The sequence below is a fragment of the Calonectris borealis genome, chromosome 16, assembly GCF_964195595.1.
Source record: "Calonectris borealis chromosome 16, bCalBor7.hap1.2, whole genome shotgun sequence".
Taxonomy (NCBI): domain Eukaryota; kingdom Metazoa; phylum Chordata; class Aves; order Procellariiformes; family Procellariidae; genus Calonectris; species Calonectris borealis.
In genome coordinates, this window is record NC_134327.1 from 7041320 (window position 1) to 7066960 (window position 25641).

The 25641-nt window shown below is 34.1% G+C and overlaps 1 protein-coding gene across 7 annotated transcripts in view; it reads right to left on the reverse strand.

The window, feature by feature from the left end:
* SNX29 (sorting nexin 29) overlaps positions 1–25641 on the reverse strand; it is a 145236-nt gene that overhangs the window by 12413 nt on the left and 107182 nt on the right. For 4 of the 7 annotated variants that reach the window (XM_075165046.1, XM_075165043.1, XM_075165042.1 and 1 more), the window contains one exon: positions 25495–25634. In XM_075165046.1, the coding sequence (XP_075021147.1) occupies positions 25495–25634 (140 nt within the window). Of the gene's footprint in view, positions 1–9536; positions 9651–19141; positions 19855–19899; positions 22612–25494; positions 25635–25641 lie in introns of those variants that run through there. The other 3 variants (XR_012676093.1, XM_075165045.1, XM_075165044.1) reach the window with 3 other exon arrangements.

Below are 25641 nucleotides of genomic sequence, written 5' to 3' on the forward strand. Positions count from 1 at the left end.
GTTAGTATCTGAGCAATGCTTATACCTAGAGTCTCGTTCCTTGGCTTTTTAATGCATAATGACATCTGCATTTGGAACAGTTACTTTCCATTTTTTGTGGTGCCCCAGGTAGAATAATGTAATGTATAAATACACAAATGATCCCTTCCCAACTAACTGGAAAGCCAGAAACCACTGAACACACATATAAGAAAAAGTTAACCATAATACACTATTTATTTATAATTGATATAATTGTTTTGTGTATTTCAATGATCAGTTGAAGGGCAGTAAGTTTGGCTATTCCATCCATTTCCACCTAGAAATCACCAACATTCTACTCTGTTGGGGGTTAGCTGAATTTGTGTAAGCAGTATAATCTACCACTTCTTAGTGATAGGTAATTTAATGAACAAATGATTCAGAAGCATAACATGTTCCAAGGTTGTTTATATAATAACAAAATGTAGGATTTGCTTTCAGAAGAACAGTGTTCAGTGAAGACTTGGATTTATTTTTTCCTGCTAATACTGTAATTATCATCTTTAAGGAAAGCAGAGACAGATCTAGGATACATTTTTATTGAAAATATTGAGGTAACTAAAACCAGAAGACATACATCAGGATTCACAATGCATGATATATGTGAAAATAAAAGGAGTAAAACTCTTGTTTGACAAGTAGCAATTTCAATGTGCTGAGACAGCATGCATAACAGTGACTAGCCAGGCACTTCCTCCTCCATATTCACAAGTTGTTTGCACACAAAAATGACATAGAATGGAGACAACTTTAATTACCAAATTAGCTTTTAAACAGTCCATAATCAATACGATTGGCATTGGAAGTAACAACAGAGTTTACAGAAAGTGTGTTCTCAGACACAAGCGTATGAGAAGCCAGTAAAAGGAGTTATATATTAACACTTGTGAGCTACCCACCTTTAGTTTACACCGAACAAAAAATGCAAAAAGTTGACCACCTTTCATGCCAAGCAGTGGGGAAAAAAAAAAAAAAAGGTTTACCATCTCCTCTAATTTGCCTAATTTTGCCAATATCACAGAGAAGAAAAATCTGAAAGCTTAAGACATTTCTTCCTACCTGTTCAGCCCTATCATTTACCTGATACTGAGCTCACTAATGTATTTAGTCAGACTAATTTCAATTAAAAACTTGTTGCGTATTCCTGCCTTACTTCATCAAGTCTGACTTTTAACCTTCAACACCACATAATTCAGCTTCATGGGTAATGCAGCACAGTTACCAGTCTCCTGTTCTGGAAATGTGCCACCTACATTTCCGTTTGCTCTGGGAGCAAACAGCTGTTAATGCTTTAGTTCTGAGCTGGGGGTAATGGCCCCAGTGCAGCTAGTCGTCTGCTGTTTCCCTGTTGAGAGGCTTTGTCCCCTCCATGCTCCTTGACTCTTTGCTCCAAATTCAGCCAGGCAAGAATATTTGCCCACAAGCACTAGCATTTACACTTTTCAACATAGTTTAAATAGTCTCCATGGGAATAATGCAACTTAGCTGTCTTTGCTTTGAGTTTTGCAAGTAAACTGCCCATCATAAAAAACAACCTGCACAATTATCATTATTATTTTATTTTTAATAACAAAACCCTTCTTTTAAAATTACCATAAAAGCAAATGGAATCATAAAGAAAAGTTGTGATCAAAACATGTTGTTTTGATCTTCCAAGCAAATGCTTGAATTTTAATTGCTCCATCAAGTTAAGAGGTATCAGCTGCTCCTCTCAAGTATCTTCATTTCTCATGAAGATTACAGCATGACATTAACATATGCAACAAGGCAGAAGAGAGATGACATGACCGTTCTCAGGGGCAGATCCAGATTTGAATGGATGTCATGTTAACAATAATAGCTATGAATGTGAAAAATGAACAAACTTAAAAACTGCTCCTAGAATGCTACAGAATCATAACTCTTTTCTGGAAAATATGTTAGCTATAATAAAAGTGAAGCACAGTGCTTTATAGCAATCACTCTTTCTGGTTTTTGTTTTTATTTTTTAAATACTAAGTGCAACTTACTGCACTCCAACTATTGATACTAATAGCGATCCATGACCTAAAAAAATCTCAGCCTTTGGGAGCTTTTAGATTGTCCTTAATTTTAGCCTATTATTTTTAGTTTCCCTAAGCTAAAAAAAAAAAAATTAAAATTGAGTTGGAAGGCACATAGAAAATAGTGCACCTGCACCTGGAAACATAGAAAGAAAGTTGAGACTTGGCATAGTGGAATTAAACCTGTACTCTCCAAATAAACAAAGGTAATCAAGATGGGAAAATATGTAAATAAAGTACAGAATTGAGTACTGTCAACAGAATAACAAGGGAAATGCTGACTTTGTTCTTGGTAATGAAGACAAGGACTAATGTTTACATTTAATCCAACACAGAAAGAGAAGCTAATCAAAGAAGGTATGACATTGCCTGGTAAATGACTAAGAGAGCCAGCTTGGGATGCAACATTCTTGATGGATTAGACAGAAATTAAACAAGCATCAGGCTGGCCAGCAAAAAGAAGACCACAGTAATCGGCAACCAAAATCACATTTTCTGTTTAGTCAGATTTCAATTATTTTCTCTGTAAGTAAGAAAATGGCAATGATAAATATAGGCTCATCCTTTTTTTAATTACAACTCCAAATGAGGCTAACAGGAAGCAAAATTTGCTACCAACTCCAGTGGGAGTTAAATGCACAGTACACTGCTGGCCATGAGTTCCTGAAATTTGGGGTCAGTTCTCCAGGTATCATCAGATTGAGAATCTTTAAAAAGTATATCATCTTGGTCCCTTTCTAATACAGATGCAACTTTGCCAATGAGTTCAAAATAAAAATAAATAAAATTTGCAACAAGCTTGCTCCTTGCCAGAATATTAAAGAAAAAGCAATTTAGAACAACGGTGATCAGCTGTGACTCTCATATTGCTGGCAGCCATTTAAGTGCAACTTCAGCACTGGAGTTGCATGCCTGGCAGCTGGGCAGTAGCAGCTTGGGAGCTGTTGAACGTTCTCAGTTTTCAGCTTCATAGAGAAGCCTGTAAATGGCTGCTGCTATCCAAAGTATCTGCTTCTGTATCCCAGCTGAGTTTTATCTCATAAGGAAGTTACGGGATCACAAGAAAGGCAGTTTCATCTTTTACCTATGAACTCCCCAGGAAGTTCCTCCTTTCCTTGTCTCTGAGTTTTATGGCTTTCGGCCACATGAAGATTTTGGCATTAGGAAGACTAGCCAACCTCGATATAGAACATTTTATGGCTCTGAATAAATTTTTAACTAAATGGTAACTAAAAAAGCTGCTGAGGTATCACTTTCCCTGGTTTAGAAATGGATCAATGAAGCATCTGTATGTAGAGGTCAGTATTACACGAGTGTATACAGTATCAGAAGGCAATAAGATGATGCAGAATTTTTTCTTTGTTAGGGTAGTTCTGCTTTGCAAGCAGCAGGAGAAAAGTCTTAGAAGACACTGTACGTAGCATGTGCCTACAGTTCCTCCTTGCAATACTACTGTACATGCCTGAAAGCAAAGGACTATGCTGATGCAACATAAAGACTATTTATGCCTTACATAGGTGATACACATCAACTTGACTGCAGTAACAACAGCTCTACAATTAGACATGAAGCATTTTTAATCTAATACATACACCTGCCCTCTGCTTAGAAAAAGCTGGGGACTGGATTTTGTCGGAGTCTTCAGGATTTAGATGCATCTGACTCAGCTGTAGCAGTAAGAGTAAAAATATGATAAAATATTCAGTCTGCCTGACAATGCAAACCAGCCCCATTTTATTTCCCTTTGGTCATACCTAGCTATTCTCAATAGCTAGTGCTTTGGGATTTATCTCTTTTAATATGTAGGAGTCTTCTACTGAAAGATTTTTAAAGGAGCCAGACAGAGCTTTTAGTATATTTATGACTTACCCAGAAACTGTATTAAGACTAATAAATTAAGTCTCTTACAAAGAATTAATTTATGAGTTCTTAAAGGTTAGAATAAAATTTCAGAAACAAGATTTCAGAGTTAAAATAGACATGCAATAGTAAGAAACAGGCTCTTTGGCTCATTTTGCAGTTGTAAAATTAAGCAATTTTATGCAAGCTGTTTACAAGGCACAGATTTCTAACACTTTCTACGGCGAACAGCAATCCCTGCAGACCCACATATTAGTGGTTCTCCTTCTTACCACATACCATGTGTTTTAATAAACTCTTAAGTGTAATTGTGTTACACTTTTAAAATAATCTAAAAATAAACCTTCATACTGCTGTTGGTATAATCAAACTCTGGGGGACTGTGTAATTAATATGTGAAGATTTGAAGAAAAATTACTCTGGTCTGCTCTTGGAGACGGTGACAGCCATCCCAGTACAAATCCTTCCTGTAACTTCTGTCTAAAATTGGGTTATTTTAGCAAGAGTAAACTGAAGAAGCCTGTGTCACTATAAAGCAGATCTGCATTAGGAAATCTGCAGCTATTCTGACTACATCGTCATAGACAAGAATAGCCTGATGTTATACTTAGACCTATGTTGTAAATATGCCAAGTACTCCAGTCATGTTGTCCCTGGGTTAGGGCCATACTGAAACAGTAAGTGGAACAAGTGTGGAGAGGGTATCTGTGCAATCTCTGCACGCTGTAGATGAACCAGAACTCTGTGATGAAGCTACCTCTATTATTTCTGCATAGACCTCAACAGTTCAGGTCATTTTGCATTTCTGAACTGACATTTGGCCTAATTTGTACCTACAGAGAACATATTTGGAGCTCTCTGAAGCAGTCTAAAGAATATTCCTAAAAAACTAGCAATAATCACTTTTTTTACTCATTTGTTAATGAGGTGAAGTGATATGTCAGGGAAGTATGCATGCATACCATTGGTTTTTGTTATTAATAGATGAGTGCCTATAATTACACCAAGTAATTCTAGAATCCTTCAGCTAACTGTTCATGGATTCTTCTATCACCACAGAAGTGCCAAACATGTTAAAAATACACCACAAAAATAGCATCTGATATACAACAGAATTGAATGGACTATGTTTATAGCTGGCAGATTAACAAAGACAAGGAACAAAGCTTCTGTAGGATGTTTTGAATTTCAGTGATGGCCTGTAGCTAATTCATGCTGTTTTCACATGAGAAACTGATGGCTGCTGAAATATTTTCAATACAAGTTCAAATGAGGAAAAGAAATAACCCACCTCCTTTAGAAAAACTGCAGTTAGGCATAAACAAACTTGTTATGGTCTGGATTAAAGACAAGTACATGCACAAGTACAAAGACACCTCCCTTATGAAGATTATTTGCTTCATGTATTTGAATGGATGCATCCATTTATCCATTACTGTCAGTGTTGCAGAGAAAGGAGTATGAATAAGCACTGGAAGACTGCAATATAAGATGTATAAAAGGATTTTTCTAAACTACATTTTCATGAGTATTCCTTACTGTTTCATATGCTAAGAGAAAGGAATAAAGCTTATACATTCATCTCTCAGCAAAGCCTCTTTCACTCCTCAAAATCTTTTCCACAGTGGAAAAGTAATTAATCTTTGGTTTTACTCCCAGTGAAATAAGCATTACAGAATAGTTTTTCTTGCAATACTCCAAATCTAACAATTACATGAAGCAAAAAATTTTGAAGTCATGTTGTTTCATTAGCAAATTTTTAAAAAAATCTGCCATTCTAGTAATTATGTAAAATTTACCTATGGGTGTATATTTACACACACGTTCTGATTTAAAGAACAGTGTATTTTCAATACTTATTCCCTCCCTTATTTTTTCCCCTCCCTAACAGATTCCTCAAGGGCAATTAAACTGGGACATTGACATTTCAGGAGATCTGTAGCAAACATCATAAACTCATGTTTCAGAGCTTAGCTTGCGATATTTCTGACAATGGATTACATAAATATACTATGCCAAAACTGTTTGCAAATGCCATCCTGTGCCAAAAATGTTTGCAAATGTCACAAAGGACCACCCAATATGAAAAGGACCCTTTCCTTAATCTAGAGTGATTACTTCTGCACAAAGGCCTGATCTACGGGCTACAGAACACAAACAGTGCTTGACTGATGCTTGCTGTGCCCCACTGTGACTCGCATCAGTAGGAAATGAAAGCATGCAGCGACTTACAGGAACTGTTCGTTGTTTTTTCTGCATCAGATATGTTGAAAAAACATAATTTTCAATTTCACAGAGTATCAGAAAGACAATTTGGTGATAAGATAAAGGGTGTTTGGGACCTGAAGAGAGAACACAGGTCTACTGCCCTGACTAAAAGGAGACACAGCTAACCTGTTAGGTCATGTTATTCAGACCCTGCTTCCTAAACAATAAATCCATTAAATCATACTCTCACTGGAGAGCGTTGCCTTTGTATATCAAATACACACTTACTGGTCTGTGATTTCTTCCATTCTTCCACATTTTAGAAAGTCTTGGACTAAAAGTGATTTTTTAGATGGTCTGTGTTGTTGGCAAATATCTTCTCAAGCTTCTTTTTTAATAGAATTCAAGCTGCAAATGGCAAGTCAAAGACTTTCTCTTGAACATACACTCTGAATTTAAACCACTGTTTTTTGTTTGTTTGTTTGTTTCAGTTCCATTAATCAGTTTCTATTCATTTTGTCAACATATATTTAAATAAATACTTCCCTCTTCAGTTGTACATTTCAAATTCTAATTAAAAAAATCATTAAAAGTCATTTGGGCTATGAGAACTTGTCAATAAAGAAAGTACACAATCCTGTGTACTCAAAGCCCTCATGCTACACTACCTACCTGAAATCTGGTTTCAGCTGTATGGAAAATTTAACTTTGAAAACTTATCTTCCTGTAAATTTCACGGGCTTTTCCAGTACTCTGCCATTCCAAAAAAGAGATCAGGTTTTGGAGCATTCGAGCTACCACTGTACACAGTGGAATAATAAATCATCAAAGGGGGTCTCCTCTAAGGCATTGTTTTGAAGATCATGAATGGTAACTAAGGGTTATGGATCCCAGAGCTCTCATACCCATCTGCACTTGCACATAGATTGCTCTGACTGACCAGATGGCTTCTTACAAAACAACATGTTTATATGAATAGTTTCCAAAACACTTTGTGGTAATACACTTATTTTCTGTAAGAGACCTGCAGATGGTTCCCTTCACCTACCTAGAAGTTCTCCAAAATATATCTCCTGAATAGCTGTTATGCAATCTTTAGCTACATATGCTGATATTTGACTGTGAATATCTAAAGCTGCCAATTTTCTTAAAATAATCTCCATAAAAAGAAACTTAACAAGCAATTATAGATCAGCTAGTTTAAGTGCAGCTGCAGAATAAATATTACAAACTATTTTGCAGGATTTAGTAGGCCAAAAAGTAAGCTTTGAAAGCCACAGTTTCATTACAGGAAATTCATATAGATTTGGGCAAGGGTGGTCTTCTTTAACTTGTATTCTTCGACAATATTACTGCCATGGCAAACAAGGGTAATTAAGTGGATATCAATGCTTTAGGTTTATAATTGTCATGAAGTCTGATATTAGATTCTACTAAACAGGAGGTAATGTAACTTAGTGGGCAAGAAACTGGCTCAAGAAGGGCAAATTTTGTGAAAATAACATTATTCAGATATATCAGAGATATCTGTGGGATGTACACAAGTGACACATGAAGCAGTGAGGTACCTGAAACAGTCCTGAACAACCATGCAATAAACTGCTCTTATCATCCACATTTACCACTATGTATTCATTCTAGTAACTGTCACTATAGAGACAATTTAATGTATTCTCACTTGCTGAGTAGTTTAAAAAATTATACCGAGAAAAAATTATCTTCATATCACATCAAAATATTCACTTTGATTTTTTTGGTCAGTGTGGTGCTCTTTGATGACTTGGATGCTACATAAAAACATATATTAGGATGTAACATAATATTCTATATGTTTGTGGACCTGTTATATTGAAAATTCTGTGCCCATTTTAAAACATTATATTAATATTTAGGACTTTGATTGAAAAGGGACAGAAAGATACAGCTTTGGTAGTTTAAAGCATGAGAGCTCCCACATGTTGGAAGATAGACACCATCATACAGTAGGGACAGCAAAAACATTTAGGCACCTACACTTGCTTACAATCCCAACGTTTTAGCACTTTCTCAACTATTGATTGTTTGAGTTGCAAACTCCTCTGTGCTCTCCTCCTCTGGAAAAGTCAGCTCCCGTAGAATAATGGGGCAACTTGTTATCGACGGAGAGGGTAACTAGGAAATAAAGTGTCCAGACATGACTAGTCTTTACTAGACGTTTACTAAAGAATTTAGGAAAATACATAGAAAATAAAACCCTTTTTCATTACATTAGGTATATTATTGGAGCAATTTTTTTAAAAGAATCCTACTCAAGTAATCATGCCAGAAACTGTTTTACATTGTAAAAAGAAATAACTAGACAATTGCAAACAAGAGTATTAGACTTAGCTTCCTTTACAAATCATGTATACTTGTTAATGAAGACAAAAAAAATCTAAAACTTTGATAATTACTGATATTTGAAGGGAAGGAAGAAAGGAAATGCCCTGTAAGATTTCTTAGCTATTCAAGTAGAAATACATTCTACGTGCTTACAAGAAAAGTTTTTATCAATCCTCTAGACATGTCAATCTCTTTCAAATGTAAAAATTTCAAATGTCATTATTTTACAACTGTTAGTAATCAGATGCAGACTAGGAGGTTAATGGAAAGCAGTCTTATGTACCTTTTTTTTGTATTTTACTATTTTCATGGTTATACTTTGCAACTCTTGATTATCACTATGTATGAGAACTAAAACATGCATTTGTTTTATCCAAGATTTAAGTATAACACTATGGCATTCCATCTGGAGACAAATAGCATAATAACCCACTGCAGAGCTTGCTGAATGGAGAGTGCACCTATCTCAAGCTCTCAATGAGACTTAATTTAACAAAGAGAGACTGGTAAATTGAGTTGACAGGCAGACTTTGAGGCTCTGGGCAAGCCTGGCTGAGCCATGCAACGTGCATAGACTAAGCAGCACACACAACTAAAAGACTAACTGAATGCCGCAATGAATCAGAGATACAAATATGGTCGAAATCAACCATAGTATTGCATCTGGAAGGGTTGCTGGTTAGCTTACCTCGGCAAGTGTTTCAGTTTCCTGTGTTTTTCCATAGAGTTCATACCTTAGGCCTAGAGAATGAGCACAGTAGCCTGATACAGATGATATCACAAATGTCTGTATTTTAAATCGTACTAAAATTGCCATCAAGATTTAATTTCGTGAGGAGGTACATATGCCCCACATATGCACATTTCATAATTTTATATATACACTTACAGTACATCGGTATCAATAAACAGAGACAACAAAGTTTTAGAACTGTATAAGGAAAATGTTTCTTACTGAGGAATACAGATACGGATTCTAAGGTTTCAGGATGAGTAGTGTATATATACTGCTGCATGGAAAAAAAAAATCAACATATGAATTACCTTAGAATTTACTGAATGCTTACATGACCAAAAAATGATTTAAAATTGATATGCAGATAATGAAGTTACAGAAGATAGAAGACATTTGCTTGTGCATTTTCCCAGTTTCTAGTCCTACAAAAAAAAAAAAAAAAAGGTGGAATTTTACGTCTAGAGATCCTGAATTATGCTGAAAGATTCCTCAGAACCCTAAAATATGCATGGCAGCATTTTGGAAATCTTAATTTTTAGTTAAATACAAAAGTATTTTCTTCATTGGAGGTAGACAAATATTAAATTAAAAAACCTCACATAGTCTGAATAAAATTCAGTTCAACAGCCTGGCTTTTAGTTGCCCATTATTGGTTATGCTATATCCTCATTAACTCTTAGCTCAGCTTGTATATTCAGGATATATTTAACACCATTGAAAAGAGTTAAAACTAGAGGTATGAAAGTTAAATGTGACTTAAGCCATGTTAGCTGCAATTGCTGAATATCATTTGGCCTGGCTGTAACAAGGCTGATATTCTGGAAAAAAGAAAAAAAAAAAAAAAAAAGGATCATCCTTATAAAATTAACAACTTAAAAACCTGTCATTCCTTAGTTAAAAGGAAGTTAAATTATTCGCTAGGTGAAGAAAAAAAGGCACTTCACAAAAATCCATTCAGGGTAAGAGAAGAAGAGAATGAGAGTTTATAGATCTGGGGATTAAAGGAGGAAAGACAAAGTTTTGTCCCAGCACCCAGAGAACAGGTACACTGAATGACCACCAAGCTGGTCAGACTTACAAAGTAGAGGAATCTCTTCTTGCCAGTAATTTACTTTGCTCTATACATGGGGTAACAATTGAATGCAGAATATTCATTGCACCACATCTTCTCATACCAAGATCCAAGATGGAGTTGAATCTTTATACCCAATAAGAATCTTTCAAAATACCAGAATCACCTATGTATATTGTTTTTTCAAGGCTTATTTTCAAAGGAAAGACAAAATACCCTCTACGTAGTGTTTAAGTAAAAATTCTATGCCTGTGGTGAACTACTTCTTTTGTTGTTATTTCAGCTACCATTGCCATTTCAACAAATGAAAGCAAATCCCAATCACTTCTAATGAAATGGCTTCTTTTCTGTGTGCATAAAATCCAGTAAAGGAAAATAAATCCCATATAAGAGAGTGTTGCCATGTTTCCTTCTTTTCATTCTTTCCCACCATCTTCCTTTTTCACCTCATTTTCACAAACATTCTCTTCATTCAGTCCAAAGTGTCTCATTCAGTCTCTTGCTTCTGTTAATTTTTATAGCGCTCCTCTACTCTTACTCTACCCATTTATTCTCTTATTCCCCACCTTCTCCAGTTTTTCTTTCTTTATTAATTCATGTCAACAGCCACAACACCGTTTATTACACAGTACTTTCCCAGCTATTGTTTGCTTTTCTTCTCTTTATGCCTAATTCTTCTCAACAAACTCCTGAGCTGAGTTGATTCTATGTAGCTGAGTCAAACCTCTGTTGCCCAGAAGTCAAGTCATTCTCACAGCTCCCCATCTAAACCAATACTCTCCTGCATCGACAACCTATACATCAAGCTACCTCTTTCAAATCAGTTCACCTACTTCATGTTTCAGTTTGCCCTCATTTCACATTTTCTTTATTACAATACAGACCTCAACTCCCTGTTGACTCTTTCAGGTTTTCTGTCACCCAGTCCTCAATCAGGGCGCGACACTGGACTGCCTGAGCGTTGTGAGGAAATCCTACTGAGTCTTTGATACATTTTTATTCTACTGTTCTACCTTCCAAAATATATTTTGTGAAAGCTTAAGGCATTTTTAGGACACTTCTCCAGGCTGTAAACCTCACTTGAAAGTTCCTACTGGACAAGTCACTCCACTTAAAAGAACGACTCTGATGAACAACTGCCTACTGTTGCAATCTGGACTTTTCTGTTTTTATGCACTGTTGTTAAATTAATTTAAACTAGAACCTAGACCCTGTGCTGTGCACCCTAACATATTATGATAATGACACCTTCTTGGGTTAAATCCTGTTCCTATACGTCATTAAATATATTAAACAGTGCTGATAGACAGTAAAAAGAGGGTAAAGTGAGCATATTGGTACAAAACCACAATACTTGAAAGAAACATACATTAATTCTGTATTTGAATGGCAAGTAAAGCTAATTTGAATGGCAGGCTACAGCTAGCCTGACAAGATAAACTTTATTCTTTTATTCACTTAGGAAAATCATGCCATATTACAAAGAAAAGGTTTCAAGACGGCTGTCAAGGTTGCCGAAAGAAAAAAAAAGGTAAACTGATTGTTCGATACCGTATTCCATAGTAAAATGCTTTCATGCTATCAAGAATGATGAAGGTACTTTGAAATACTGCACATTTAGTTATATTAGCACTTTTCATAGCTAGGATGCAAAAATTTTTTCCAGATTCAAAACTGACATAAGGAGCTTTAAATAATATTGCATCTATTGTTTATGAATTAGATATGGACAAAATAGAATTAGGATTTTTTGTGTGTGTTTATAATTAGAAATAGTTTTATGATTTCACTAACCAAATCCACTTTAGCAAATACTTGCCAGTTAGGGGACTATACAGTAAGTATACTGAGAGGAACGATGTGTTTGTGTTGATGGGCAATAGAAAACAAGTTGATTCGCATTTAGACCCTAAACTATAGAACTCTGCAAAAGGTTTTATATATTCTCTCAGTGCAATGGCTGGATGTCTAAAAACTTACTAGTTACCTCTTTCTACTAAAATAACAAGTGATCTCCACATTTATTTTAAATATCTGTCTTGCTCTACAAATTGACTTCATATCTTATGTGTAAGGGAATGGATGGTAGTTATATATTACATTTTACAATTTATAGTCTTAAGCAGCATTATTCTCAGTTACTGGGCTAATGTTTGCTGTAAAAATCCCAGCAGAAAAAATGGACGGCTAACTGAGCTTTTTACAACTGGACTTCAAAGGAGTGGGGCTCCTTTGTCACTGCTGCCACTAGAACTGAGGAAAAAAACCAACCTGACCCTCAAGGAAGGACTAAACTTTCCAAGCACAGGAAGCAGAAAGGAAACCTCTTTCTCAAAAAAAGACACAAGCCACAGAAGCAAGAATTTTCAAACACAGGGAAGGTGGTGGAGAGCCTTATGAGTCACAGTCACTTGAGAAGTGAGAAATAAACAACTCCTTTCCTATTCCACAACATTTTTCCTATCTGTGACTACTCATTGCTGGAAATCAAGAACTGGTGCTCAAATGCATCAGTCTTCCAACTAACTTGTTTTTATTCAAGATAATATACAATCTCAGCTGTTTTGATTTAATTCTGAAATATATTAAAGATTTGACTTCATTGGTGTAAGTTAACCTGTACTTTTGAGTACTCAGCATTAAAATCTGTTGTTATATTACTACCTCATTGACAGAAATAAGAATTTAAAATAAGAGCCAAGAACTGTAAGACAGAAAAACAAGGATGGCAGAGATTAGAATTATATTTTTGCAAGTCTCTTTTCTGGTTTAATTTTATGTTGCTTGCAAAGTAAAGAAGAGAATTACAAATGTATTCTCCATATTTTGCCCAGCCTCAAAATCGAAACTTTCTTCACTGGCTCTAGAGCCCATTCTTTGCTATCAATTTCAGAAACACCTGCTGCAGTACAGAAATGCCTGAATATATAAAGAGTTCACTTTTTAACAAGGGAGTGCATGTGACTTACTCGTTACCAGGGAAACAGGATCACTGCTGTAATGACACAAAACTTTAACTGGCTGTGTGTTCTTTCATGAGAAAAATCTTCTTGCACTGTTTCAACTTAAGCATGTTAGGGGCATAAACTGCACAGTTTAGAAAACCTGTCTCCTGCTAAAGACTTGCTGAGTTTATTAGCAAGAAAAGAGCAGTAAAAGAGCAAGATGAAAAGGAAGAAGTAAACACTACTGAGAACGACTACTCTTCTCTCAGAACAATCTTTCATTACTAAGCCTGTTAACTGGGAGGGAAAATGACAGAAAGTGATGATAGAATTCCTGGGGCCCAATCAGAAAAAAAACCATTCAAAAGCATCTTGATCCAACCAGTTCCTTAGTTAAACTGATCAGCATCCCATCTTGATCCGAGTTTTCTAGACTAAGAAAAATCGTTATGCAAAATACAAATAGGCGTAATCAAGAGTAATAAAAGGGACTTGAAGTGACATTAAACTATTTCTGCATGTTATAAAAGTGTTAAATGAAAAAATGTTAGGTAAATTGATGATTTCATATTTTCATGGTAGGCAACTTGGCATTTTCACTAACTCTTAGAGCCATTTTTATTATTTGCAAAAGACAGATGGAAATAGACCCATCAGAAAATGTACAGCACAATTAAAGGCTCATTTTGTACAGCACTGAAGTTTGCTGTAACATTGAACATGGCTTTATTCAACATAATCTCCATTTGTTTCAGAGCTTTAAAAGTTGTGTGTTTATAAAGGAAACCAATATATACCAATTAGCTACCAACAGCAACATATAAAGCGCTTTTTGACTGTTACTGTCAATCTACTTGCTTTAAATTTTTGCCCCATTCTTTTAAACCATGCAATGGAGAACATGTCTTGTACATCTCTACACATGTAAAAGAAATACCATACCATATCCTCTCCCTCATTTGTTTCAACAATTTTAGACACAAAATATCAGTATTGTTTTAACATTCTTATTTTCTCAGGCTGCATTAAACAAGAGTTTATTCTGAGGCAACTGCTAAAGATCACAAGCCCTCAAATGCTTCCAATGGTAACTGGAGAGAGTATTCACTTCTAGTACCATATACACTAAATTATTCTTCTCATGAGCATTGTAAAGGTCACTTTGAATACAAAGAAGCATGATAAAAATCTACTTGATGGAAATATGCTCATAAATACCTATTGAGGCCTGTTGAACAACTCGTAGCAATTAACTTTGCAGAGCAAGTCTCACTGTCTTTATTGAGATGGTAATCAGTGTAAGAGTCATACTATTTAAAAGTGAAGTTGATTTTTTTTTAATGGCAAGACTCAATAATGAGGCAATAAATACAATACATAAACCCTTTAATATTATGGATTTGCTGTATGACATACCAGTTTTACTGAGATCACACCAAGGCAAACAAATGACAAACACCTTTTAAGGTGTCTTAGTCCTAGAACAATACAATACTGAGGTGTTTCTTTAGGGTGAGTTTAGAAGGATGTGTTTCTGTAATACTTTCACTATAACCCACAATCTCCAGGAGAAAATATTTTCAATTGTACTTACACTGAATACTGAAACCTTTCTGGCTCAGTACTGCCTTAAAAGTGAAGGACTGAGAAAATGCAAGTGAGAGCAAGAAAGTGTGAGCAAGAGCAAGAAAACAGGCAGGCAGGAGGCAAGAGACATGCACATAAACAGATTTTTTTCACCTGAATAAAACCTATTCACATCAGGGACTGCTGGCAAATTTCTCTTAATAAGACCAACTGCTGGAAAAAGAAATACAACCTATAGAAATGTAACTGAGAGGAATAAAGAACAAAGAAAACCAAACAGAGTTTCTAGTCCTTTTTACTTTAACAATTGAGAAAAAAATTAAAAACTACCAAAATAGTTTTAAAAATATGAAAACAGATATTCTTATTCTGAATTTTCACTTTGGTTAAATTTTGATCTGAAATGTAAAGGATTACAAGCAGATCTCATTGATAATTTTACGTGCCTCCTGTAAGTCATTATACATAATATTCTTCGTGATTAAAAATTGTCATTTAAGATCTAGTGACTAGTTACTTGACTACTAACTTCTGTAAAACTAACAGCAGAACCAAGTTGAAGTCAGCAGATATCTTAAGTGCTGATGGGTATTTGGATCTCCATCTACAGCAACTGTCTGAAGACTGTGAATGCTGCTAATAGTATTGCCATGATAACCATCCTGTAATTAGGACATCATGAAATGAAAACGCTTTGGCTGGAATGTGTATGTATTAACTCAGAATGGTTATCAAAAGAAAATCACACATTGAAAAAAGATTGATGGGGAAGATGTCAATTCTGTCAAACATGAAATAGTTAGAATGCCACACTATAGGCAGGGCAGAGGAGGGGGGGAACACAGGGAACATGAACACAAATTTGGATATATCATTGCTCTGATCACAAATCAGATTAAGGAGCTGTTCTCTCTGCAATACTTTTAATGGCATCTCTGTACTGCAAACTGCCCCTTGGGATTAAAAGAGAGAAGAGCAAATAACATTCTTGCTAGTACAGATACATTATTCTTCCCAGCATAGGTGGCATCTTCCATAAGTATTTCAAGGGAGTGTTTTTCCATACACACACTGTTAACTGACATAAGTGCACTGGAAAAATCCTGAAAGATAAACTGAGATTTAGTTTATCTAAATAAAACTAAATTATTTTATTTAATAAATAAAATTAAATTTTATTTTATGTCAATTATGTACTCAAGTTAAAACAGAGCTTCCTTAACTCTCCTGCAATGTCTTTCACACACAATAGAACTATGCTATAATTTGCATTATAGGGGCAATCATCTTCCACAGATAATTGTCTTTTCCTAGCTCAATTTACAGATTTTAGCATTTATTCAGACCATTTAAAAAGACTAATCACTGGTTATAAATAAGAAATAATTTTGCATACCTTAGGTTTGAACAAAATAGGAGGATGCAGGACAGTTCTTTACTACATGGAAAGGAGTAGCAGAGTTGCAACAAATGCTATCTGACAGACTTGACACTTTTCCAATAACTACTCAAGTTTTTAGTGTCCTATACTTTAAAGCCAGGATCAAAGTTTTAATTGTTTCACAAATAACCTGACAAGTCCCAGATAGATCACTTGTAAAATCAAAAACTACAACCATAACATCATCTTCATTTGTTTGGATAAAATTAGCTTTACAAAGCCAAATGCTTCTAGTAATCCTCAAGTACCAGTATTTCTCAGGACTTCCTTACTATATTCAACCCATCTTCCTTTTAACATTAAGCATCCTGTGTTTCTCTCCCCCTCCTTATTCTTGCCCTCTTTACCACTGTTTCTACTACTCCTGATATTTTTTTTTCCTTCCTCATTCTCCTCTAACATTCATAAACCCTCTCAACTACTCAGAGCAGGGAAAGGAAAATTTAATACATTTCTAGAATGCCACATAATACGTCTTCAATGTTGATATGTGCTGAAACACACAATAAAAGACAATGTAACATCATAATACAATTCTTGCAGAAGGAAAAAAGATGAAAATATGAATTCTCATATACTTTGACCAAACAATTTTTACCCTACTTCTTCACATTTCAGTTAGATCAAAACAGGCATGATGTTTTTTTAAGTTTGATGTCAAGCCTCATAGGTTATGAGAGACTAAAAACAAAACTGTCAGTTACAAAGTGAGGAATGCAGAAACCAAGAATAACAGTGAGACAACTATGTTTGTTAAGAACAATCCACTCCAGTTCAAATATTTTAATTCTATCATCAGCAAAACTTCCACAGAAGAATAGTACATTTTTGCAATGGAACTTCCTGCATTATCTGAACACGCTAATCAAATTTTAAATATCTAAGATATTTTTACTTCAACAATCATCAGTGCTTGGCAACACAGTTCTATTGAAAGATAAATATTGTGTAATGTCTCTACATAGTTTTATAAGTAGATCAATCAATTAACACAGCAATAAATTAGTTTCATTAGCATGTTTCAGGCATTAGGAGGTGCTTTTCTAATTAGAAGTCACATATTTAAGCAAATGCTATTCCCAGTTTGTTCGTGTAAATTACATTCCTCTTTATCAGAGTGCTTACTTACTTTTATAGAACATAACTGAGATCTGTTAAAGAGATACTGAAGTCATTCAGGGCTACGTTGATAACACAAGCTGCCATTTCAAAGATACAATCAGTAAAAATCTGGGCACTAGCCACAATACTTTAAGAGGCATTAGCTGAACACTGTCATTTATTCTATTAGAAGGCACAAACATGTACACTAATAGCTTTAAAAAGTGTCATGCCATCACCAACTCATTTTTTGAGAAATTAATCTATTCAAAATTGCATTTAAAAACTTCCTTACTTCGCATCAATATTGTTTTGCAGTATTTCAGGATTGCTTGTTTGTTTGATTTTAATGTTACTGTTTATCTGATAACGCATTAACAGCAGAATACTGGCACCACATACACTGCAAATTGAATGGACAGGACAATTTTGCTGTCTCATTTCCAATTGTCTCAAGAACTTCTGGGCTGCAACTCCAGACCCAACATGTGTTATAGAATGTGCAAAACAAAAATTCAGTATAAAAATCATGTTACCAGTATTTCCCAAAACACGTATGACACACCACATATCCTACATACATAACTGATGCAATGCCTAACTAACTAAATATATAACCATACCCTAAATACATGGATGTCAAAGTATATTCAGCACTCATGTACAAATAGTCATATCAATACCTGAAAATATTCCAAGCTAACTTTTTCTGCAAAATAAAGTTATAAACTTTTTCTGCAAAATAAATTGCTAGGTTGATAGAGATGTATGTATGTGTGTAGGCTTTTACTTATTTATGTTATATATAGATAGCATGGAATTCAAATAAAAGGAGGGATTCCCAGTCATTCAACCCATAAATTCTGTATTAACTATCATTTCTGCTATTTTGTTTACATGCTAGAGAAACATACTTTAGAATTATTTTGCTTTTTCATAGAATCATCTTTTATAGTTTTTCATTCAGAAAGACTAGTTAAGAGCTATACTGCTGCTATAAATACTGTACTATCAGTCCAGCTAAGCAACTCCCAAAGGGAGGAAATAATTAGAATATCTTAGAAACCTCTCTGTAGCTATAAAACTGATTTCTTATAAATCATAAAATGAGGCAGAGAACATTAGAAAATGACATGAGCAGAATAAGATTACAAAAACATTTTTCACCTTATTTGAGATTGAGATTTAAAGTCCTGCAAACGGAGAAATTTATAAACCTAAAATTACTTTAAAATTTTTATTAGCTCATTAAAACCTCATCTCAGTACTGTCACTGGCCAAGAACACAGTAAAAGTTTTTCTCCTCTACTTTTATATATAAATATATTAATATCTATGTATTCAAAGATCTTATTTAAAATAATATTCCACAAATGATTCCGTGAAAAGGTTTTAGTCCATTCTTTATACTTAAACAGTGTCCATATCTGCTTTATAGTAAACTACCCCTTGTTGAGAGATGAAGCTACTGAATGAAATACAACTGATAGACTAGTTTGTAGTTAACTTTAAGTCTGAGCAAATGTTTTTATCCCTCTAAAATATTTTGAAAGTAACTTTGAAAGGGTCAATTTTCAATTTCTTTAAAATGAACTCAGAGATACAACATCCATAGGAACCTCACAGTAATTTTCTTAAAAGATTTGTTTCATTTATGCTTGAAAGCAACATCATTTTAGTACTAACAATGGTATTGTATAGAAGTTAACGTTCTTTTTACCTCTCATACCTTTAATATACACATTTAGATGTTCTCAATGACACACTGACAATTGCAACTGAAATAGAGATGATAAGAAAAATCCTCAAATCCAAACCAAAATTCTTCAACCCACTAAGAACAAACACCTATTCTTCCACATTATTTTAACTTTGTGGTCTGCAAGACCAAAAGCAGATGCTTGGCTTTACATACTGTTTAGTACTAAATAAATCTTAGAGGAATATTTTCAGGGCAACATTTTTTTTTGAATGGCTGATCGGTTGGTACTAAAATTTGCCTGTCGGTTGGTACCTGTACCTTTCTACCGCGCTTCTCATAACTTTACCTTCCAGGAGGGAGGAAGCATTTACAAGATGAGAGAGAGAGAGAGGTAGAAATAGTGAATTTTTTACTACAATTTATCCTGGTGACTCAAAGACAACTGACACAAAACACCTAAGTACACAACTTTTGCTATCAAATATGTTGCCAGTAACGTCATCCAGTGAAATGAAGACAACATATTTTTTGAACATTACAATCCTCTAATCATTACAGAGAACTGATGACTCCTCTGGTGTTCAAACACATCCCGCAGACAACAATTTCTCAGAACCTGCTCTAGCCTCTTTTCTGATGATTTACTGAGCAGATTCTCTGCTTGCTTTAAAGCGTATGTTAGAGCAGCTATCACAAGAGAACAAATGTCCAGCTCTGCAGCTCAGCAAAACATATAATTAATAGTTATCTAGAAACTGTTGTAACATGCATCTGTGGCCTAGAAAATGAGATAAAAAAATACTCAGCACAGTAATCTGTGAAAATATTCACAAAATTCTGTTTATACCATTCCTGCATATATTTTAATGCAAACATTTGCATTGCCAAAGCAAAAGAGTCAATAAACTGGCAGTATTCTTATTTCAATAGCATTGCATAGCTACAAAGTGGAGTACATGTTTTAGTAGTTTCACACTGTTTAGGCTTTTTTTTTGTTCACATATAACATCTGTTTGACCAGCTGTACATTTAGCTAACACTTCTTTGTGCAGGGTTTATGTAAAACACAACTCAAGTTAAAATTGTAGGTTGAGTTTTTGGGGAATCATAGATTTATAGACTATTTGAGATTGGAAGGCACCTCTGGAGATCACCTAGCCCATCCCCCTGCACAAGGTTGCCCAGGACTCTGTCCTGTCAAGTCTTTAATATCTCCAAGGATGGAGTGTCAACAACCTCCAGGCAACCTGTTAGGGTGTTCCATCACCCTTACAGTAAAAAAAGTTTTTTCTTATTTTTCTTGTATTTCTCTTTGTGCCCATTATGAGGAAGATGGGAAGAAAATATTTATCTTCTAAAAAATGAGTACATTTGATACAGAAACCACAGAGAGAGAAAAATGGAACATCCGAACATTTTAGTGTTTCTTTTCACAACTTTTTACAGCTTTTAGCTTTCTACATACTTGAAATCATATAACCTATTATGATGATTTATGTTGAAAGACTCAATTATATGGTACAAAGAATTGTGATGCTTGTTGCCAAAGATCCCTCCTGTTCTTATATCTGTATTTACAAAAAAGCTAATGTGTGTGATATTTTTCGGATAGATTGATAAAAATGTGATTAAAACACAACTGTACTTGTTACAACAAGTTTTATTTATCTGTAATGTACCAATCATGAATGCAAATAAATGTTAATTTAAGTAGGTATTAACAGACAGGCCTTCACCAGCTAGCAGATGTAGCAACCTAATTCAGCAGTGCCAATTCTTGATTTAGGTTTTGCTCTGCATGGACTGGAAAATTTAACTTGTGATGTCAATTTTATTATTATAAAGAATTTGTTATTCAGCGTGTAAACAGACAAATTAGCAGAGCCAGAATCTCTTTTTTACATTAAAACATGAAAGTGGACTATAAAGGAAACTATTTGACCAAACCTGTGACTGAGCTAATGCAGCGTTAAAATTGAAAAATAGACAAACAGAGATTACAAATTATAGAGATTGACAACAGGAAGAATACATTAATGACAGTTCACAGCATAAGAAATAAAAAGAAATTACATTTCCATGATTAACCACCAACATTTGATACAATAATAAAGAGAAGTGCTAGCAAACTGATTCACATTATTTTACTGCAAACTGTTAACTGTATCTGAGCTTCAAAATAGAATTAATTTCTTTCTTTATAACAGTGGCAAGCTATTTCATACAGATCAATTAAAATGTTTTGCCTGATTGTATGAAAACACTGCACTTGGAAGAGAGAAATCCCCAAAGGAACAACCTCACAACAAAAATTTTAGGCAATATTCCTTCCAGAATTTAATAATCAGTGGATTCAGTCTTAGAGACATTAATCTTATTTTCTGTTCACCATAATCATATTCTAGGACCTAAATCAGATCTTAAAAGTGATTAATTAAAACTGACCCTGTAATTTCTATCTATAGGATGCCTAATCAGACATAACCTTTATGGGATTTTTCGTTTTCACACTGAAGTGTGGTCATTTAATTTTGCAGTGAGAAGAACCTCTTTAAGACCAGATAATTTTTTTTTATTTTATATTTCATTGCTTCCTAATAGACAGATCTAATGCCTTAGAGACATTTTATGCATATTAAGACTAATTTTTTCTCCTAGACCGAGGTATCACTACTCTCTACAGCACAATCCTATGACTAATATCTCAAAGTTTTGTAACTGCTAACTCTTTCATTAATAAATATATAATCAGCAACTATACACACATTTGTGCTATAAAGCACAAATTAAATATATCATAATTATTATATGTATTTACAGTCTTTTATATTAAAACATTATTAAACCAAAATATTATTAAACCTCACAGAATAGAAGAATTGCAGGTACGGTACAAAGGTTACAACTGAATAATGCAATAAACACTTCACAGAGTCCAGCATATTCAAGATCTCCTGTTGACGAAGCTTAAAATCCATTAAGGAAGGACAATACTGGGGAAGTTGGCAATATGAAGTGGAACTGAAATGCATTTTCTTTTAGATGCTTTTTCTTACTCACCAAAAATGCCAGGTCATGACTCTCAGAAAATAAAGGACACTGAGAATTCAAATGATAGCCTAGCAATGACAATACTTTCTAAAATGTGCTCCTTTTATCATTGTCTGAAAGATCTTTATATTAATTTAATACTGCTGCTCTAGCTGCAGAGGAAGAGTTTGATATCTCAGTAGAAAAATGTATTAAAAACCCACTTTGCTTTAGATGAGGTATATAGTTATTTTGCTCAACAGCTAAGCTTTTCCAGAATCCCACTAATATTCCCATGGAGAACTACCTACTCTAGCTAAGAGGGAATGCTGACGCATCTATTATTTGAGAAAAAGCTCCAGAGAAATAATTCACAGGTACATATATGAACAGAACCTTTTTGCCATAATGACCAGATATCAAAGAATATTCTTGAATCCACTATAGTCCATTGCTTCATGCGATGTATTGAGAATCATGAAATTGCCAAATGCAAGAAAAACCTCTGAAAATAAACATAGTCTTTTTGCAACCTGTCGTATAGCTATACCCAAAAAAGGTTAGCATCAATGCAGTGCATCACATTGGTGTTTACAGATTGTTGACAAATGGTGTTGGCAAACTTCCTTGAGCAAATCTCCTTGAACAAATTTTTTTCCTTAGAGATAATTGCTTTATTTTGTATCACAATGTTTAACATACTAAATTGTACCCAAATTGAGAATTGTTACTTAAATATGCTGCCTTCTCAATAAAACTTTGCTCTTTCGGTGAAATTAGTTTTATCTATCTCATTCAGCTCATTACATTTATTAGAAGAAATAGGGTTGGGGGTTTTTGTTTGTTTGGGGGGGAGGGTTTACATCAGCAGAATAGGGTAATGGTGTTTATTCTGACTTGTGCATCATTGGTAGAACCATTACATGGGGTTGTGATTTTGAATCTTTTCCTGTGCAGGTCCTCATACCTGGCATGTTTTTAATAAACAAAAACATGAGATCTAAATTCTATTTACACACTTATAAGAGATGAGATTAACTATCAGAAAGCAAGTTAATTGTTTAGGGCTGAGGAATAAGAGGAAATTTGTTTTCCCTTCCTGTTTTTAACGTAAGTGGCTAAGAGATTATAAATAAACTATTCTTGAAATGTCATTTCTCAAAGTAGAATAAGAAGATACTGTAATAAAATATTTCTGTAACAACAGTGTATTAAGATGAAAAAAACACCTGAAAAGTAGTATCATTGCTTTTACATCAGTACTGTATTATCTCATAGTTACAGTCTCACACTATGGTCACTGTTGAATTGTACAATTAATGATAGATTTTTTTTTTAAAAAAGATGTGAAACTAATAACTGAAATTAAATAAAAATCCAAAATCAAAACAATTTTGGTTAAAGCATGTAAATAATGCATCACAGTTCAAGTAATGAACTGCTACTATGAATATGTTTTCCATTAATTAAGGCCAAAGCTTCAAATTAATATTCCTAACTAGAGTATCCACAGTATTTCCTACTCTAATAGCTTCTGGTTGAAACTGTTGTCCACTTTTTTCATATTTTAATATTAGTTGTGTTGCTATCTTTATGACCGCTTGTACTGTTGAAGTAATGATAATTAATACAGCAACTCAATGTACACCTGAAACCATAATCATAATTTATTAAAATATCTTATATCCCACAAAATTTGAAATTTAATTTCTTTCATAAGCAAAGTGGTTGAGGAGGAAAAAGTAGCTAGCCTCAACTTACAGATGTTATTCTGCATTACTGCTTGTCTGTGTGGAACACAGGATAATCAATTATAACAAGCCAATGAAAAGATGGGGCCTTAAATAGCACGCTGTTCGGAATTTATTTTCCTGCTCTACATTTAAAGCAGCAAGTTATGAAATGAAGTTGACAGGAAATTATCAGTTCACTACTTCACACAGCTATACTTAACCATCTTAAAATAAAATATAATTGGACAGGAAAAGCAAAAATTATTTGAGTTGAAACTTCAATTGCAAATGCATTTTGTATTTGCCCCCCTCTTCTTTAAAAAACAAAATGAAGTACAACATGAAAGACAACTTCTTTAAAATGACTTATCAAAAAGCCACGTACGGGCCCCTCAACTGGAAGGACCTGAAACTATTTCAATCTTTACAGCCCTTAGTCAAATTCTACAAAATAGGTTCTTAGGGAAAAAAAGTAAGTCTTTTGAGATGTTTGTCCCTACAAACATCATTTTGCCATTTATAACAACATCATTAAGATGTCTCATCAAATTGATTTTTGCTTTTTCAAATCCAGGAAAAATTGAAAAAACATGAATGCCACAAAATACATCTCGGCATTCTTCCATTTATCTATTACATTTTCTAATAAATACAGCTTTCTTGAAATAAAGTTTCAACTTGAAAATCTGAAACTCTGCACAAGACCATGCAAATAGTACAGCTAAGTATGTACACTTCTACTGAAACATACTAATTTTAAATTTAAATTAATTTAAATCAACATTTAAATGTTGATTCTGCAAATTGATCCATCCATGAATTCACAGGCATGGATGCATAATCCCTGTGCAGAGGCTTGTGGACAGCAAATTTAATACGATGGCTTACTATGAATGTGTGTTCAATCTATACATAATTAGTACAGGTGTAGTACTGAAAAACCATTATACTGAAAAATTATTAGTGAAAGAAATAAGTTAACACCACTTTCAAAAACAAATTTTCATTAATATTATTTCTTAAATAGTTCTAAATATAATTTACAAATACTGTAAAGAACGATGTTTGCAGCAAAATGGAAAGATTCTAACAGAATCCCTTGTATGACTGTATATCAAAGGGTTTGTTTTGAGATTTTTAACAAATTACTGTGTTGAACTATTTCTGGACATATTCAACGTTAACATTAATGAAATCAGAACATGAGTCAGCAGATTGCAAAATTCAGCTAGAAAGAGTTTAACAGCTTGACTTTTTAATTTGGTTAGTAAGTACCCTAATAGTGCTCCACACTTATCCCCCCAAATAAATTTAAAAACAAAAATACAAACCCCACACAAACAAAAGCGAAACAAAACTGAAAAACCAAATAAAACACCTTATGTTTGAAGAGTATGTATGGATGCAGATTTTGACGTCACTTATACATTTTTGAAATATCAAAGTGATTTTTGTTCAAAGTCACCATTTAAATAAACAAAAATTACTATATATGTCATATATTCCTTTAAATATAACAAAGCACTTATAATTTGAATAGGACCCTTCTATTTAAAAGAACGCTGTTTTAAAGATTTTGGAGATGCTGACATATTTTAAATTAAATTGTGATGAAAAAAGCTTAATATTTTCTTGACTACTTGACAGATACTTACACAAAAAAGGGCATCAGCTGAGTAAGAGTCTCTTTTTTGGGATTGGCTGTGAATTCTGGCACAGTTTGAATAATTTTGTTCATTACGTTCCTTAGGTAATTTTGTAGCTGCTTGCGTCGCTCTTCTACAAATTTTGCATCCTAAAAA